Source organism: Xyrauchen texanus, chromosome 28 (assembly GCF_025860055.1).
Source record: "Xyrauchen texanus isolate HMW12.3.18 chromosome 28, RBS_HiC_50CHRs, whole genome shotgun sequence".
Taxonomy (NCBI): domain Eukaryota; kingdom Metazoa; phylum Chordata; class Actinopteri; order Cypriniformes; family Catostomidae; genus Xyrauchen; species Xyrauchen texanus.
The window spans coordinates 37,193,080-37,212,203 of NC_068303.1; the positions used below are offsets into that span (position 1 = coordinate 37,193,080).

At 38.4% G+C, this 19,124-nt stretch overlaps 2 protein-coding genes across 2 annotated transcripts in view; one reads left to right on the forward strand and one right to left on the reverse strand.

The window, feature by feature from the left end:
- The first annotated feature begins 36 nt into the window (after positions 1–36).
- Positions 37–12,249, forward strand: tmem242 (transmembrane protein 242). Its single transcript, XM_052095527.1, has 4 exons — positions 37–175; positions 2,186–2,286; positions 5,563–5,700; positions 7,891–12,249. The coding sequence occupies exons 1-4, from the start codon at positions 88–90 to the stop codon at positions 7,993–7,995; spliced, it is 432 nt and encodes a 143-aa protein (XP_051951487.1). The 5' UTR covers positions 37–87; the 3' UTR covers positions 7,996–12,249.
- Positions 12,250–12,382: 133 nt separating this feature from the next.
- Positions 12,383–19,124, reverse strand: part of LOC127621781 (AT-rich interactive domain-containing protein 1B-like) — a 161,062-nt gene continuing 154,320 nt past the window's right edge. The window contains 6 exon segments of the mRNA XM_052095501.1: positions 12,383–14,363; positions 14,905–15,035; positions 15,175–15,940; positions 16,131–16,209; positions 16,300–16,419; positions 16,504–16,636. Of these exon segments, the coding sequence (XP_051951461.1) occupies positions 12,600–14,363; positions 14,905–15,035; positions 15,175–15,940; positions 16,131–16,209; positions 16,300–16,419; positions 16,504–16,636 (2,993 nt within the window). The 3' untranslated portion in view covers positions 12,383–12,599.

A 19,124-nucleotide genomic window follows, 5' to 3' on the forward strand; every position in this document is an offset into this window, starting at 1 on the left:
ACATCGGTATCACAAGTGATTTGGTAGGTCCATGGTTCCACCTGACATGTTTCCACCGGACCCGTGAATGACACGGACCCGTTCAAGATGTCAGTTGAGAAGGAGAAGGAGAAGGAGAAGGAGAGCACAAGTGTGAATGACAGTGAGGGCAACGACAAACTACGCATGATTAAAGGTTTGTTACTTATGTTCTTTGATGCAGTCAAAGCCGCAGAGACCTACAAGTCTTATCAATTATTCGTCGATATCAATCATGAAGCAGCAGTCCTTTGGCCTAGACAAGGGGCTAGTTGTCACACGGCTATATCTCAGTACTATACGTGTTTGAGTAAAAAATCTAATTACACAAATGTTTTCTCTCTAGCAGTGGTTTTGTGTGGTCGTTCCAAACGCCTAGTTCAAACCCCTCTTAAATAGGAATATTTGTGTATTATATCATCCAAACAAAAATTTCAATGTCATATTATTTGCTGTAGCTGTTTACAGTAATGCACCTAAAATTAAGCTCTATGGTGCAAGTATAAAGCACCAAGAATAATGTTTAAAACATGCTACTGACGCACTGTCTCAGGTATAGACATTCCACGTAAACATAACGTGCTAGCATGAGAATGGTGTAATTATTATAGAAGTGTTAAATCAAGTTTTCAACTCCTGACATAACTATTTAAACTCTAACTTTTGCATGATATCTATTCAATGTGGATATGTGGCATTAAAACCATCCGTAAAGCTCTGTTTACATAGGGCAAAAAAATAAATAAATAAATAAATAAAAAATATATATATATATACACTCACCTAAAGGATTATTAGGAACACCTGTTCAATTTCTCATTAATGCAATTATCTAATCAACCAATCACATGGCAGTTGCTTCAATGCATTTAGGGGTGTGGTCCTGGTCAAGACAATCTCCTGAACTCCAAACTGAATGTCAGAATGGGAATGAAAGGTGATTTAAGCCATTTTGAGCGTGGCATGGTTGTTGGTGCCAGACGGGCCGGTCTGAGTATTTCACAATCTGCTCAGTTACTGGGATTTTCACGCACAACCATTTCTAGGGTTTACAAAGAATGGTGTGAAAAGGGAAAAACATCCAGTATGCGGCAGTCCTGTGGGCTGAAAATGCCTTGTTGATGCTAGAGGTCAGAGGAGAATGGGCCGACTGATTCAAGCTGATAGAAGAGCAACTTTGCCTGAAATAACCACTCGTTACAACCGAGGTATGCAGCAACGCATTTGTGAAGCCACAACACGCACAACCTTGAGGCGGATGGGCTACAACAGCAGAAGACCCCACCGGGTACCACTCATCTCTACTACAAATAGGAAAAAGAGGCTACAATTTGCAAGAGCTCACCAAAATTGGACAGTTGAAGACTGGAAAAATGTTGCCTGGTCTGATGAGTCTCGATTTTTGTTGAGACATTCAGATGGTAGAGTCAGAATTTGGCGTAAACAGAATGAGAACATGGATCCATCATGCCTTGTTAGCACTGTGCAGGCTGGTGGTGGTGGTGTAATGGTGTGGGGGATGTTTTCTTGGCACGCTTTAGGCCCCTTAGTGCCAATTGGGCATTGTTTAAATGCCACGGCCTACCTGAGCATTGTTTCTGACCATGTCCATCCCTTTATGGCCACCATGTACCCATCCTCTGATGGCTACTTCCAGCAGGATAATGCACCATGTCACAAAGCTTGAATCATTTCAAATTGGTTTCTTGAACATGACAATGAGTTCACTGTACTAAAATGGCCCCCACAGTCACCAGATCTCAACCCAATAGAGCATCATTGGGATGTGGTGGAACGGGAGCTTCGTGCCCTGGATGTGCATCCCACAAATCTCCATCAACTGCAAGATGCTATCCTATCAATATGGGCCAACATTTCTAAAGAATGGTTTCAGCACCTTGTTGAATCAATGCCACGTAGAATTAAGGCAGTTCTGAAGGCGAAAGGGGGTCAAACACAGTATTAGTATGGTGTTCCTAATAATCCTTTAGGTGAGTGTATATATATATATACATATATACAAACTGCGGGTCAAGACATAATTTAGATTGTTTGGGAAGCATTTTTGAAAAAAGTCATTATTTTTTTTGAATAAGTTGTCTTTATCATGGAAATACTCCTTTGCAATGTTACCCTTTGTGTTGTAATTTTTCTTTGTTTACGGCAGGTGGTGCTTTTCTCACGACGGTGGCGACTGCTGGCATGATTGCAGGGTTTGGTTCCACCCTTGCAATGGCTAAGAAGAAGAGTCCTGAATGGTTCAATAAGGTACCAGGATTTCCAGCAATACAGTAGTTATCGTAGGGCTATTTATGTATTGGTGTTTAATATACAGTATATACTGTATAGTTGAGTGCCCAAATTTGCATTCCCCTTTTGTCTCTTAAGATTTCACATCCCTTTCAGGATTTATGTACTGTATATATTATTTAAAAAATATATTTTTATTTTCCTTATGGCCCAGACACAAAGACTACAACAGTGTAAATTGAATGAAATCCCAGATGCAGTTTGTTGTGCTACTCCAATCCAAATCAATAATGGAAAAAAAAACTTGGTACATAACACAGGACGTTTAATTATAAACAAGGCGGAAATACACATGGGACTACTATTTTTAAATATCTGCGCTCCCAGTTGTGAACTCAGTGACGGCTGATTCGCTGAGGAATTTACTTGAATTCAAACTGCTAACCTGAGCTCCTGAGTTCAACTTCAAACAAGCTCTTGTCATTCAGTATACTGAATTTTGTAACCACAGTTTTACTATTGATTGACCATGGTGAAGCTTGGGGTTAAGCTTTAGTAAAACCATGTTTTTGGTGATGGCACGCAAAACTTATTGCAAGGGCACACAAAACTATTTAAGAAAAAATCTTGCACCCTGTCCTCTAAGGGGCTTCCTATTAAAGCTCCAGTGGGAACAAGAGGAACTAATACTGCATGAGCAACATCCAACAGAATGAGAAGGCAGGTAAATTATTTATAAAAATAATAATTCTACATACAATATTAAGACACTATAATGTGATGTATTATATGATACAATAATAAAAAAATATAAATAAGGAAATAATGAATAACAATATTTAAATTAAATAGTGACAATTAATAAATAACCAAAAATGTCACAACCCTATAACACCGTGTGTATCAAATATGATACACAACGTTTGACGGCTCCAGTTTCACTCTCTGTTCAAGCTGAAGAGCCAAACAACCTATGCCAAACAACCCCTTCACATGTTTATTGCACCATCTAGCGCTTATTTGTGAAAAGTGGTTTCACTGTTTATATCGCTCTATTTAAAATGGCTGCAGACTTGCGTGAGCTATGCTGGAATAAATTACAGTTTATTTTAATAAAGAGTCACAGTTATGATTATATTGTTATACTCATTTTAAATTGAGTATTTGCTGAATATAAGCAACTTGTACTTGGTTAAAATTTAGAATATTATTTAATTGAACCCCCCACTTTGAAACCCATGTATCAAATATGATACAACTGGCTTTTGAGGTATATCTCTCAATCACCATTCCATTCCATTCATGCCCACCACAAACAAATTCTGACATAAACTTCTTATAAGATATATTTTAAGCGTGAACTAATATTTCTGTACATTTTCATATATGCAGCCTGCTCTGTCATTATAAATATCTCATTATTTTACATTACAAGCTATTATAATGTCATCTTACCATAAGTTCTTGAGACTCAGCAAAAACATTTTTACAATTTCCCTTTTTTTTTTTTTTTTTAAATGTCAGAATAGTGTTTTGTGCATAACATACATATGATAAAAAAAAATTATTGAAAAAAATAATATTTTACTCATTATGTATTTGATGTGCTAAATTAAACTGTTATACATTTCAATCCTTATTTATAGACCAAGGAGAGGAAGTTTTCGTGTCCAAATTCTCAAACATTTGGTATCTATAAAAAGGCCAGGGAGTCCTCTAATAATACCCCAAGATTTACCACTGTAGCATGTGGGCTAAGAAAAACTTAAATAACCAATGTCCTACACAAAAATTAATTGCTGGGCCTCAGGAGGACAAATGCCTAATGTATGAAATATATTATATAAAAAATAAATAAAAAACAGGCCAATTTTTTTTTAACGATTTATATTTATAGTTTGTCTAATGGTATTAAAAACAGTTTAAAGTCCTATTTATTTTCTAAATCCATGTTATTAATCTTATTGTGAACGATTCGCCCATGCATGTTCATTTATTGATAGATTTTTTTACCTCGTAATCTTTAATCAAAATGTCTTTATCTTCCGATGAAATGACAGACTTCTCTCTAGTGACGTATGCAGTACTTCTCCAATCATTTAGTTCGTTTAAACCCCGTCCCTTTCTTATAACCTTGCGTTGAGATGAACAAAGCATCAATCGTGGTTGGTGAAGATGGCAAGATGTGTTTCCGTCTGTTTTCCTTCAAAACTATCATTCCTTAACCCAAACTTCCATGGTTACGGGTCAGCTGTCTTAAATATACATTTAGAACGAGGAGGAATAATGGTGAATTCGCGGTTGTGTTCGTGACATTTCAGGCCGAAATGCTCAGGTGATCACTAATGAATTCAATGCTTCGGTTGCCTCTGGAGTTTTATATTTTTGAATGCAGTTATCTTGGGATGCCGAGCATGAGTGTTTTTTTTCCTTTATACTTGGTGTATTGTGATTTCAAAACGTTATAATATTGTAATCTTTTACTTGTTTTTCAGTTGAAAGAAGTCAGTCGCAACTTCCGTTTCATGCCGACTTTAATGTCTTAATAACTTTAACGCTTCTATATGTCCGGCTTTACAGGGTTACGTTGAATTGCACCTATAGGTTATCCGTTAGACTTCTGTTTGACACTGAGGAATGTTTTGTAAAGGGTTATCTATCCTAATATAGAGAATATTTTGTGTAAGCCTACTTGTTTTAAAGCTTTTTTTTAAAATTATTATTCATTTTTATTATTCATTCATTTTTTCATCAAAAATTGTTAGTAATTATTTAATTATTTTTATACAAGATTAACAATCGTATTTTATATAATTACACAATGATGACTCATCGACATTGTAGACATTACAGTTTTATCTTCTGTTAATGCCTGTAAAGCTGCTTTGAAAGGCTCTATACATATAAAATTGACTTGACTTTTCATTTTTGATTATCAAGTAACCAACCTACAACATGTTTCTCAGCAGTACCAACAGGGAAATTCAGTTAACATAATAAATACCAGTAAGATCATTATAAGGCCCCAAATATTTACCAATTTATTGGCAACAGTGATATAGGCTATGATATAACCACTAAAATCAAGCCCTGCCCTAAAGATTTGTTTACTGGAAAATGTGACAAATTACAGAAGTAAAATGTGTTGCGGATGCTGTTTCACGTTGACTAAGTAACTGAAATGGTACTTAAGTGACGTGTGGATTATATTATTATGCTGATTAAAATAAAGTGGAATGTGATGACAGCCAGCTAAGATATCTGCAGGAAATAATTTTCTCTTCTTGTGCTCAGGGTATAGTAGGCACTGCTGCGGTACCAGAAAGTGGTGCGTCATTAGCGTTGCGGGCACTGAGCTTGGGTTCACTCTATGCCTGGTGTGGAGTTGGCATTCTCAGTCTCACAATTTGGAAGGCCATGGGGGTCCACAGTGTATGTACCTACTCAAACCCTATGATTGTAAATGTCATATTCCCACTTCCATACTTTTCTTATGCTGCCTTCAAGTCCTTCCATAAAACGTATTAATGGCCATTTTATTGACAGTTTACTTCCACCATGATTCTTTAAAGGTGCACTAAGTATTTATTTTTTTAGATGTTGCTCTCGCCATTACGGCAGTTGTCTTGGATTTATACACCTAATGGCGTGGATGCAGAATCATGCAAAAGCAGATGTTTTCCGTTAATTTACTGTATTCCATAAGCAAACATGTCCAGTAACAGGGTGATTACAGAGATGAAGTTAATAGTATTTGGCTGGTCATTATATCCGGCTTCTGATGTGTCTGGAGTCTTCATCTCATGTTTTTGTAAATTATCCTAAATGTATTTTCAATTACTTTTCATCTATTTAGAGGTACAACTTTTTAATGATGAAAAAATTGCTGCGTGCACCTTTTAACCCTTTAAGCTCATAAGGTGTTTATAAAAACATTACCCATTATCACATGTACGTAAGTATTCACAGCCTTTGCTCAATACTTTGGTGAAGCACCTTTGGCACCAATTACAGCCTCAAGTCTTTTTGAGTATGATGCTACAAGCTTGGCACACCTATTTTTGGGCAATTTCTCCCATTCTTCTTTACTGGACCTCTCAAGCTCCATCAGGTTAGATGGGGAGCGTTGGTGCACAGCCATTTTCAGATCTCTCAAGAGATGTTCAATCAGGTTCAAGTCTGGGCTCTGGCTGGGCCACTCAAGGACATTCACAGAGTTGTCCCATAGCCACTCCTTTGTTATCTTTGCTGTGTGCTTAGGGTCGTTGTCCTGTTGGAAGATGAACCTTAGCCCCAGTCTGAGGTCCAGAGCGGTTTTCATCAAGGATGTCTCTGTACATTGCTGCATTCATCTTTCCCTCGATCCTGACTAGTCTTCCAGTTCCTGCTGCTGAAAAACATCCCCACAGCATGATGCTGCCACCACCATGCTTCACTGTAGGGATTGTATTGGCCAGGTGATGAGTGGTGCCTGGTTTCCTCCAGACATGCTTGCCATTCAGGCCAAAGAGTTCAATCTTTGTTTCATTAGACCAGAGAAATTTGTTTCTCATGGTCTGAGAGTCCATCAAGAGTGGCTTCCGTCTGGCCACTCTTCCATATAGGCCTGATTGGTGGAGTGCTGCAGAAATGGTTGTTCTTCTGGAAGGTTCTCCTCTCTCCACAGAGAAATGCTGGAGCTGTGTCAGATCAGACCATCAGGTTCTTGGTCACCTCCCAGACTAAAGCCCTTCTCCCCCGATTGCTAAGTTTGACCGGGCGGCCAGCTCTAGGAAAAGTCCTGGTGGTTCCAAACTACCATTTACGGATGATGGAGGCCACTGTGCTCATTGGGACTTCAATGATGCAGATATTTCTGTACCCTTCCCCCAGATCTGTGAGGTCTACAGACAATTCCTTGGACTTCATGGCTTGGTTTTTGCTCTGAATTGCACTGTTAACTGTGGGGCTATATATAGACAGGTGTGTGCCTTTCCAAATCTTGTCCAATCAACCACAGGTGGACACCTATCAAGTTGTAGAAACATCTCAAGGATGATCTGTGTGAAACAGGATGCACCGGAGCTAAATTTTGAGTGTCATGGCAAAGGCTGTGAATACTTATGTACATGTGATTTTTATATATTTAAATTTTTTTTTATTTTGTTATTTGTAATAAATTTGCAAACATTTCAAAAAACTTCTTTCATATTGTCATTATGGGGTATTGTTTGTAGAATTTTGAGGAAAATATTGAATTTAATCAATTTTGGAATAACATAACAATATGTGGAAAACGTGTAGCGCTGTGAATTTAAATGATCAAAACGGAACACTTCAGATTTTTCTGCAAATTTCAAAGCATTTGTTCAGTTTTGGTCATAATTCCTGCATGCATTGGAAAATAGAGCTTCTAAGCTGTCAAATGATACCTATTTTGTGTTGGTCAAAACTTTCAAGACTCATCCGAGCTTAAAGGGTTAATTGACATGCCTCCAAAATACAAAAAAAGTCAATGGTAATTACAAAATTGTTGTGGTGTGCTCATCTCATAAGTACTCTCATTCTGACATGATTTGAAAGCAGCTTTACTGTAATCTGCAACTTTGGCTCGGTATAGTATGTTTTGTTTCTCTATTGCAGATGAAGGAATTTCGTCAGAAAATGCAATCCATTTTCCCTGCCATCCCCAAAAATGAAGAGATCTCGCCTCCATTCGACTGGGAATCCATCTTCAAGTCAAAATGAAAAGAAAGGAAACATAATCATGGAGAACACACAGACTTAACTGACTTTTTGGCAATAATTGATATCAGAAGGTCAGTCCATGTCAAGTGTGAGGGTACAGTTCAGTTCAATCAGCCATTTTTGACCCTGCAAATTGGATTGAGTATGCAGTCATGACGCTGGAGAACTGAAAGCCGGGGGATTTGAACTTGATTTTGTTTGCCTTCATCTCGAAGAAGTGCCACACGCAAACCTTGAACCAAGAGACTTTTGCATCCATTCCCCAAAGCCTATTGCAGTCACAAGTGTGGCATTGTTTCAGTTTGTGTATGTCAACTGTTATGCAGTGTAATATAAAAATAATATGGGCACCCCCTTCTAATTATTGGGTTTGGCTATTCTAGTAATTCCAGTGAAAACAAATCCTAATACTACGAAACACAGTGACATTCTAAAACATTTGAGCTTCCAACGTTGTTGCAACAGTTTATGGAGGGCCCATTTCTGCTCCAGCAGGACAATGCTCCTGTCATCAAAGAGAGCTGCATCAAAAATGGTGATGTGAAAGAAAATGCCTGACCTGCAGAAAGCCCAGACCTGAACTCTGTTAAACACCTTTGGGATGAATTGGAATGGCAACAGCGAGTCAGATCCCATCATCCAACCTCAACTCAGATCATTTCTATATGTACCTCGCCTAAAGGCCCTTGCCCAACTTGAAAGCACATAATTCACTAGAATGTCAATATATTCTGTTGTATTCAAATTGGCTTTCACAAAATAACTTAATAGCCAAACACGCTAACTAGTAGTGTGTGTGTCTGCCTACTTTTGGCCATACAGTGTATCTCAATTATTAGTATTATTTTACTAACATTTGTCAGGTCCAGTGCAGCCCTTATTTTTGGAACATTTGTGGGCCTGACAAATATTACTGCCCTTTATATGGTGGTGCTTATACTTTAAATGAATCAAACTATAACTGTGATAAATTGTCATCATGTGGTTTGGAGGTAACAATAAAAGCATTTTGTAATGCATTTTTTTTTATTATTATTATTTTGGAAAGTTGTTTACAAGCTGTCTGAAAAGTAAAATTTCTTAGAAAAGAGGGATAAGAGCAAAGATATTTTTTGTTGGGCCCTGCAGCGACTTATGAAAAGCTATGAAAATGGCAGTACTCCCCGGAGTTCACCAATGTGTGTGTGTTTGTAATGTTTTCTGCACATTTAAAACGTAATCTGGTTAATCTGATGTTGTGCTCATATTGATGTGACAGCTGCAGCACAGAGCCCTGGGTAAACTGGCAAAAAATTTACCCATCAACCTTAACTGCCAGTGAATGATTTTTTTTTTTCTTCAATTGCTTTATAAATAATATAATATTGAGGATACATAAAGTTGGGTTCAAAGGTGATAAAACCACACTGGAAATCTGAGATCAAAAATCAAATTAAACCTTGAAGTTGTATAACTTTGAAAGATGTAAAACAAAGTTTCCAATCAAATTATGCTGATAATATGATTAGTAACGAAAAGGTTTTTATTACATTTATACAAATGCAAAATAAAAGCCTTTTCACTAGTGGTCTCAAACTTTTGGAAACTTCATTTATGTATGAGCTAAAAAGTAGTAGTTCACCCCAAAATTTAAATTCTCCCATTTATGATGGCCACTCCAGATGTGTATGATTTTCTTTCTTCAGCAGAACACCAATGAAGATTTTTCGAAGAATATCTCAGCTACGTAGGTCCATACAAAGCAAGTGAATTGTGAACAGGCCTTTGCAGGTCCAAAATGCAGATAAAGTCAGCATAAATGTAATCCATCAGACTCTAGTAGTTTAACCTCATGCTACCCCGAGTCCACATGCGTGGATGTTGTATATTTTCTTTGCTATATGCAATGCATAATTTAAATTAATTTAAACTGACAGAATACTGCTCACAAGACTCTATACTGTAATTTAAGGGTTAAACTTTGCACTGTGTGACACAACAGCATGGTGTTGATTTCCTTGAAGGGCTTTTATGGGCGCAGAGCCCAAAAAAGGTATTTTCATTGAAACCTGTTTGGTTGTAAAGAGTAGTGTGTCTAGTTTCGTTTGATATGTCGCTTTAAAAAAATCTACTTTTGCTTAATTTTAATATAAAAATATTTTTTATTAACATTATTAAATGCATTCCTACATTTATTGTGCATTTTCACAATACATTTTGCTTTCAGAGGCTTTATATTATGTTCTGGATGGAAATAAGTGCATTTGGAAATGTTCTGAGACCAAAGCAGACAGACTGGAGGTTAAGTCATTCATTAAATAGGGAGCAAGGGAGAATCCTATATAAGTGCTCCTAAAAGTAAAACAAAAATTTGACAAAGTTTAGTTTCAGGCTGTAGATGATGTTTAGAACATGTTTGGCAGACATGGAACTATTGTAAGCAGTACATAGATTCAGAATTTACTATGTATAATGTTTTATAAACATGGGTGGCAGTGATGGGATGATGAAAAAGGAGATATATTTTGGTCTGTTCCCACTGGATTGCTTCAGAAGACATTGATTAAACCACTGGAGTCGTATGGATTACTTTTATGCTGACTTTTTCTCTTTTTTTTTTGGAGCTTCAAAAGGCCTGTTCACCATTCACTTGCATTGTATGGACCCACAGAGCTGAGATATTCTTCTAAAAATCTTAATTTGTGTTCAGCAGAAGTAAGTCATATGCCTCTTAGATGACATGAGGGTGAGTACATTATATGAGAATTTAAATTTTTGGGTGAACTAAACCTTTTAAAGGTATAGTTGAACCAGAAATGAGAGTTCTGTCACTATTTACCCCTTATGTTGTTCCAAAACTGTATGTCTTTCTTACGTGGAACACAAGAGGATAAACCTTTGTGAATTTCAGTCGCTAACATTCTGCCTAACATCTCGAGTTCCACAGAAGAAAGAACAACATATATGACAGAATTTTCATTAATAGGTGAACTATCTGTTATAAGTATGTAGTTCATAACCTTTTTGGGCAAGTTTAGAGTTAATTTTAAATGTTCTGATGCTCAAAAATAAAGACACAACACTCAAGAACAACGTTCACAGTGCTTGACCAAATTTCATGTACATTTACTTTGAACATGTGGAACATGTATAAAGACTTTATACTGAATAAACAATGGTCATCAAAATCATATGGAGCTAAAAGAGCTTACATAAAGAGTTCATCGTCATTTTAGGGTAACTTTCATTTTCACATTGAATTACATTTACGCCATCAGACCGTTTTTCAGTTAGACTGTAATTTATGAAATCTAAGGCCACTAGAGGGAGCCATTGCTATCTCCATTATAGGACACATGGCATTCGTATAGGACACGTTATTACATTAAAAACAGACAGAGCACAACTGAACTGAAAAGAAGATGTGTTCTTTAAAAACAGATAGACCAATGAACTAAACAGAAAATGCGTTCATACACATATAACTCCCATACACCATTGCTAAAGTACACAATACATTTGATTGATTGAGATGATTATCCCAATCCATTTTGATCTGATTGGTCCATTGTTTTCAAACTGGCATTACATTTTTAACTTGGCTCTCATTGCATGAGATGCGGCTAAAGATGTCAGTCAGAAATGTAATATCATTAAAAAATAACAGACTTAATGCGTCCTATATGAACTGCCTCTTACACATTAGAAGACTACCCTCACCTATAATGACATAATATTAATTTGCAAAATGTCAATAGCATGTAGCATTAACTACTCAATTTGTATAATACCACATCTCTTGGAGGAAAAAAAAAGAAAACTTGAAAATGGGCCCATATAATATACAGTTCCTATATACAAATCGACCCGTGGGTATAGAATAGAGAGGAAGGGTAACCGAAGCTCTTTAAGTTCACTGTTAGAGAGACAAACCTTTTTGTGCTGCGCTAATATGGAAGCAAGTCAGTTTAGAACCAACATTCACTTGACCCTCAGATACTGATGTGGTTAAACAGTGCAACACTGGTAGTCAGATCTAAACATCACTTGTGGTCATTCACATTTATCATCTCCCTTCTGAGCCAGCTAAAACTATTGCACAATGCTTTTTTCAGAGCTGTATACACGTATGTCTTAAATTCAGTGTTTATTTTTTTCTTTTTTTTTTCTTTTATCGCAACACATTGCAAGAGAAATTCTATCTACAACATTTCTCACAATTAAATAAATCTGCATTCCCCAAATAAAGTCCCACAAAAAACCAAAAAAAAAAAACCAAACACTGCATCAAAACAATTAGAAAATATCTTGAGAGCAAAATACTCTAAAACGTAACTGTATCAGATACCAACTTTGGTTAAAACAAATAAAAAGGAAATACACAGATGAAAAAAAAGAAAAAACTAATGAAAATATCAAGTATTAAATATCTGTATTAAAATCATTTAAAAAATGAAAACTGGGAAATGGGGCAGAGGAGCTATATATATTCTCTATATTCTTTTGTATGTAAAACATTTTTTGTTTGTGTTCTTTATCTTAAATAAAAATATAATACCATCAATTCTGCATGATCATCTGTGGCTCAGCTCCTCCTGATGGCACTCCAGATTCCTTTGTGCGTGTCACGAGCGGCCAAGCTTAAACAGTACCTCACACAAAATGGCCGCCACACCAGAGTTCAGCACAGAGGACAATGAAATATCGAGCAGCCTGCTTTCGTAGAGCACAAACTCAGACCTGTTCTCCTCCACCTGTGCCATGGCCAGCAGGGCTTTGGCAGCCCGACACATCATGTTAATGCTGGGCGGCTCATAATGGTTGGGGTGTCCCATGTGCAAGAGACTGTGAGGGGTCTGCTGATACTGTGCCATAGCTACACTGTCCTCCAGGAAGCTTATCAAGGCTCCCACACTGCCCTTCTGCAGGGCAACGGCTCGGGCGGCTGTAGAGTCACCCTGTGCGAGATTGGAGAGGACGGCTACAGCCATTTCACGGCAGACCTGACTCTTTCTTTCACCCACGTGCTGCACTAATGTGGCAAAAAGGCGCTCTTGTCTACTAAAAGGAGGTGTGGCCAGAAGAAGGTCTACGTTTGAGTCTTGGATGCTCAGTTTGCACAGACATTCCAGAACCAATCTCTGGGGTGTGAGCGAGGAGAAGCCATTTGCCATGCAAAAAGGGTCCTGGGCCTCCGCCGAAGGGCACACCATCCAGTGGAGCAACCCGTCCAGGATCGGAAGGCAGATACTCTCAGGATAAATCGACAGGTCTAGCTGTCCTGAAATGTTGGCTAGGGTGACCAAGGTGTTCTCACGCAAGGCCCTGAGGCAGTCCCACCACCATTCATCCTTGCTGCAAGCCAGACCTCTCTCTTCCTCACGCTGGTAGGTCGGCAGCATCCTTTTTCTTTTTGGATGTTCATGGTGCAAAAGAACCAGCTTACCAAGAATGAGCACCAAACCTGGGTGCCGAGCCATTTCGCTGTCATTCCCCGGGACAAAGGAGAGTCCTCGAATGATATTGGACACACAAATGCAGCGCTTGGCCAACTCGTCTTGACAGCCCTCTGCTATGGACAGAGGTGCTTTGTCCCAGCATCGTGGCTCATCTTCCTCCAAGGCGATGGTACACTGGTTCTCTCTATAGCGGAAGGGGAATGATTGAGTTTCACCTACTGATAGGGACCCTGGATGAGAACTTAGCATTTCATCAACAGTGGCTGTCAAGCTTTCCTCTGAGGGCCCTACAACTTCTCTTTTCAATTCCCCTTCCCTCCTCGGCTCAGCTTCCACTGGTTCTTTTCCATCTGCCTCCACACCTTCCTGATAGTCTGAGGACTTCGGTTCTTCCTCTTTCCCACATCTATCAAAGTGTGTCTGGATGTGGGCTGTGGAGTCCCCTCCACCAGCCTTCCAGTGTAGCAGACCACTGGTGAATTCCCTGACTAGGCCTAGCAGCTCTGAACGATCCTCCACAAGGTCAGCCATAATCTCCCTCTCCTCTACCTTCACTGGCAGCTTGTCATACGTGCTGGCTTGCTTAGGTCTAGGCTCCAATGGCAGACATGTTTCTTTACCAATGTTTTTCTCTTTATCTTCTGCCTTATTCTCAGTGGACTCCTCCTCCTTCTCCATAACGACTGCTTCTGTTGTGCTACTGGCCTGAGGTTTCTCAGACTCCACATCTAATCTCTTCTCTGCCTGTTCTGTTTCTGATTGGCTGTTTAGGTCTTGATTGGGAGGTTCCTCTTTCTCTGTGGGCTCTGAACATAAACCAAGGAGAGTTTTCTGACCCTCAGTGCCAACTTCATATTCCTCAAGGATCCCAAAAGTCTTTATTAGGCACCTTCTGAGATACTCAATAATGAGCTCCAATAAACCGGGTAACTTTAAATGTGAAAGACAAAATTGAATTGCATTATATTAGAATGTACACCTATCATTTCTTTAAACTGCTATAAACATTGCTGCAAAATTGTAAAGGCTGTAAAAGACTTATGCAATTGTCTCTGAACATTACCATATAAACAAATGCTAAATAACTTTTTTTTTTCAATGTGCTAAATAAAGGGTGTTCACACTGACAACTGTTAAATTGTTAGAGGTCGCTGAACTGTTGGTTTCTAGTAAGCCTCCCTACCCAACTGCATTAAGTTAACTGTATCAGGTGATGGTTTTGATGTCCACACTACCATAAAGCAGCTAAAATCTTTGCCATCACTAATTGTGCTAAATAAATGGCATTCACACTGACAATGATTGAATTGCTAGAGGTCGCTGTACTGTTGGTCTAATAAGCGTTCCTACCAAACTGTAGTGTTTTAACTGTATCTGGTGATGGCTGTCAGTTTGAATGCCCCTTGACCCTATCTTCCCCACATTGCACAGCCTGCTACAGTGTTTCCAGGGTGTGTTGCTGAGAATTTACCTGGTTTAGGGCAAAGGAAGACACTGTGCTATCATCATACAACAAGATGTTTACAGTATCTAAGGCCCATGTGCTCTCTGCAAGCAAACCAGACTTTAGAGACATCATCACACGCCAAGCTTCTGGTGTGCCTAAAAGACAAAAAGAGCATGATCAAAGCCTTTTCACAAACAGACCATTCAGGTTTAGCCTTGTCAAAAGAAGTTTTTAGAAAGATTTTCACAGTCTGTTTGACCCAAGCAAGGATACAGCATCTATGTGATCACTTACCAATGTCTTTGGATGTTAACCTTCGACGGGGTTTAATTTGGGGCTGTGTAGCCTCCACAGAGTCCAGCGGGAAACTGACTTCCCGATGGATTGTTGGGAAGCCTTGGCCAGAAAGGCCACCACTCTGGGAGCTTGGCATAGACCCTGGGCCACCCGGCTTTTGCATCTGCTTCATAGAGGCCATCATATGAGCCTTACTGGGTGACAAAGAGCCACCAATAGGCCGAGGGAACGGTGCAGGGCTTGGGACTCGAGAGATATGATTTGGCATAGCTGGAGGAGACTGGTAAGAAGATGATGGTTGCCAGCTGGCCATGGAGGTCATGGAGCTGGAAGAGGGTGAAGAGTGTGGAGGGCAGGGGGACTGGCGCTGACCGGGCCATTGACTGTCCTGATTTGCTCTGGCTTCTGAATCATCTGCACGGCTCATGGAGGGGTAGAGGGCTCCATGACACTGGCGACTGGGGTAAGGGTAGCTCATATCAGGTCTGGGGTGCCACATGTTCCCCTGAGACCCACAGCTTGAGTTGGATGATGGGGGTGGTCCACCAGTCATCATGCTGTGCTGGGGAGGTCCCTGACCACCAGGCTGCATGCGATCTCGTCCATAAGGATAGGGAAATGGGCCCTGCATGGGTCTACGCTCTGGGTAGCTATATTGGCCATACATGTCAGGCTGCTGGCCACCGTACTGCATACCATAGGCTTCGTTCTCATGGCGTTTAGCTGGAGGGCCATATATCCCTTCTCCAGGCCGCTTGTACCCCTGTAAAGCGAAGTAAATACATTGTCTAAAAACGTAAAATGGTAATAAAATAAAAAAAATCTGTGGTTCACTTAAGAAAGTGATCATATCACAATGATATACTAGCGCACAAAGAACCACTACCTCTCAGCAAAAAATCAGTTTTTCACAAAAAGAGGAGGATGAAATTGGATCACATTTGATTGCTGACCTGCTGTTGGGGATACATCCCATGTGCACCATATGGCATGCCATGAGGGTACTGCTGCACATAACCATCATGTCCATGTCTATGGTAAAAACACGCACAAAATACGATATAAAAGATCTACAAACCAAAATGCATTCTTATAAAATGTTAAAAAATGGTCACTTCTTACCTCTGATGAGAGGGGTATCTACTGCCTGAGAACATGCTGGGATCACTGTTCGAATGCAACATGTTGCTCTGATTTCCAGGGGGAGGAATTCCCCCCTCTGGACTCATGACATGGTCTGGCCTGTGGACATAAACATTACATAATGATTGACATGCTGCCTTTGGGTTTGGAATTGTTTATACAGTAAATAGTGTTCTGGCCTACCTCCTCTCAAAGCTATGGTTGTAGGGGTACTGGGGTCGTGCACCCATACCCATCGCTGAGGGCGGTCCACGTGGGTACATATCCTGCATACCACTGCCAGGCATCTGTCCAGGCATGAAGGACTCAGAGACACCTGAAAACAAGTGAACAATTTTATCTGTGAGAAAGATAATTAATATGCCTGTGATTCAGGAGACGGCATTCGCAACAAAATTTACATCCGTAATGTGATTTAAACAGAATATTAAACAAGAAAAAAGGCAGGACTTTATTTTTTGGGGAAATTAATTGGATTATCAAAGGTGTCTAATACCAGAATAGAGACAGATTTGAATGTAAGTTTCCTGTTAATAGTGGTAAGGATAAAAAGTTTGTCCCAGGATAGTATTTGTATCAGGCATACTTCTTTGAGCATCTGCCTGCTGGGAACCTAGATGGTGATCTGGACATAGAGGCTGAGCATTGAGTCCAAACTCTTGAGCATCTCGACATCCCAATAGTAACACTTCTCTTTTAAATCTTTATTATTTGTTGTAATTTTCATAACCTTTATTACATTAATGTTAACAAGCATTAAATTACTGCATTAACTATTGGCAATAGTTTAGGAAGTCTGCATTACCCATAACAGTAGTCTGAAACAATGCCTTATTCATTATTTGACTTTTGGTTAACATAAATAATATTAACCAGGTGTACCTAACTAAAAGTAAAGACTATGGATGTGCCTGAAGCCGAATACCTTACTTGGAAAGACACGAATAATGAATTCTACCGAATAATAGAAAAACTATTCATAAGACTGATTATACAATGAGCTCAGAGATAGAGCGATGTGTTAACATATCTAAAATTACAACGCAATTGTGAGTCTGTGAAGTCATCAGACTTATTCCTTGAACATGTTAGACTGGCATTCCCCACTGAATTTTATCATGACTTCTGAAAAACATCTTAAGTTGACTCTGATGACTTCAGAGTACTCGATGGGCACAGTACATGATTACATGGATGATGCAGGTTCCAGTGTTGGACTTTGCTGCTTTATGTAGTGGTTATTCTTCATTATTCATATTGGCTGCCATGTTGATGGAAAAACAAATCATGCATAATCATGTTATTAATTCTTTATTCAAAATATGAGATGAAGACCAACTTTCTAAATCTCTGTTTGTTTACTATGTTGTTTTGACAGGAGTGTTGTACAGTAGCTAGCATGACCTGTAATGTCTCTTGTATGCAATGCATGGCTTATTTGCAGCGTTGGAAGGGTTACTTTAGAAATGTATTGCACTACAGATTACAGTATACTTACAGTAAAATGTAATTTGTAACATATTCCGTTTGATTACTCAAGGTCAGTAACATATTTTAAATACTTTGAATTACTTCTTTAGCACTGGTAGATTTTTTTCACTTGTTTTGACTATAAAAACTGCCAGTACAGTAAGACAAAATACCTGTTAAAAATACATTCTCTGAAAAACCTAAATATCTTATGCAGTGTTGTTTCTAAAACAAGATAAATCAATTGATTTTGTTTTAAGGAGTTTTATATATTTTTACAGGAAAACAATACAAAAATGATCAAGAATATGATTTTTGCCCTAATATCAAAGGTCTTACTTGAAAAAAAGGATAATGATGCTATGTGAATTTTCTTGATAATAAATATGATCTTGTCTGGTAACATGTGCATGTAAAATGGCTAGAAATAGTATTTTAGTTTAGCATAAAGCTGACAATTTACACAACGTTTATTTCTATTTCATCTGCTCCAAATTTACTTCAATCTTACTTCTCTGTCTGCTTGTATGAATGAAACACATCATAAGAAAGTGTTTCACCGCTGTTCAGATGCACTTTGGATCACATCATTTATATGTATAAATGTTTTCCATCTGAAAGGACTAAATATTAAATGCAAAGTAAACAAAATAATGCAAAGTAATCTCTTCAGTAATCAAAATACTTTTTGAATGTAACTGTATTCTAATTACCAATTATTTAAATTGTAACTGTAGTGGAATACAGTTACGAATATGATGTATTTTAAACAAGTCATTCCGTTACATGTATTCCATTACTCCCAAAAACTGCTTATTTGTATGGAATACATAGCAAACCAGAAGTGAATGTGGCTGTGTAAAAAAGTAATGCAAAAGTAAAGTAATGCTAAAGTAATAAAAAAACCTTTTAATTAAGTAACGTTTATAAGGAGTAATGCAATATTCTAACAAGTTACTTTTACCCCACACTGCTAACTAATGCCTAAATACAGGACAGTAGTCCAAATGGCAAACGTGCATAACAGGTTAAACACTCTTCTGTGTTCACATGCTTGGCTCATGATGTGCTGTTTTGAGGTTTTGCTTGCAGACAAAGTGCTGCCTGTTACCACAAATTATTATACAAATCAAAACAGCCACACAGTACCACAGATGAGTACCAAAATGAGATGGCAGGGCTTCACCAGATTTGTATTGATGAAAAAAAAAAAAACATAAAAAAAAACATAAGCTAAAACAAATCTAATCCTCAGTTCAGTATTATAATACTATTATATAAACTCAGCAAAAAAAGAAACATCCTCTCACTTTTAACTGCTTTTATTTCAGCAA

What these genes read in the sequence shown, in the direction of transcription:
- tmem242 (XM_052095527.1), top strand. Translation starts at nt 88, where the DNA reads ATGTCAGTTGAGAAGGAGAAGGAGAAGGAGAAGGAGAGCACAAGTGTG. An exon ending in CAAACTACGCATGATTAAAG is followed by an intron (nt 176 to 2,185) that starts GTTTGTTACTTA and finishes TGTTTACGGCAG; the next exon opens with GTGGTGCTTTTCTCACGACG. An exon ending in AGGCCATGGGGGTCCACAGT is followed by an intron (nt 5,701 to 7,890) that starts GTATGTACCTAC and finishes TCTCTATTGCAG; the next exon opens with ATGAAGGAATTTCGTCAGAA.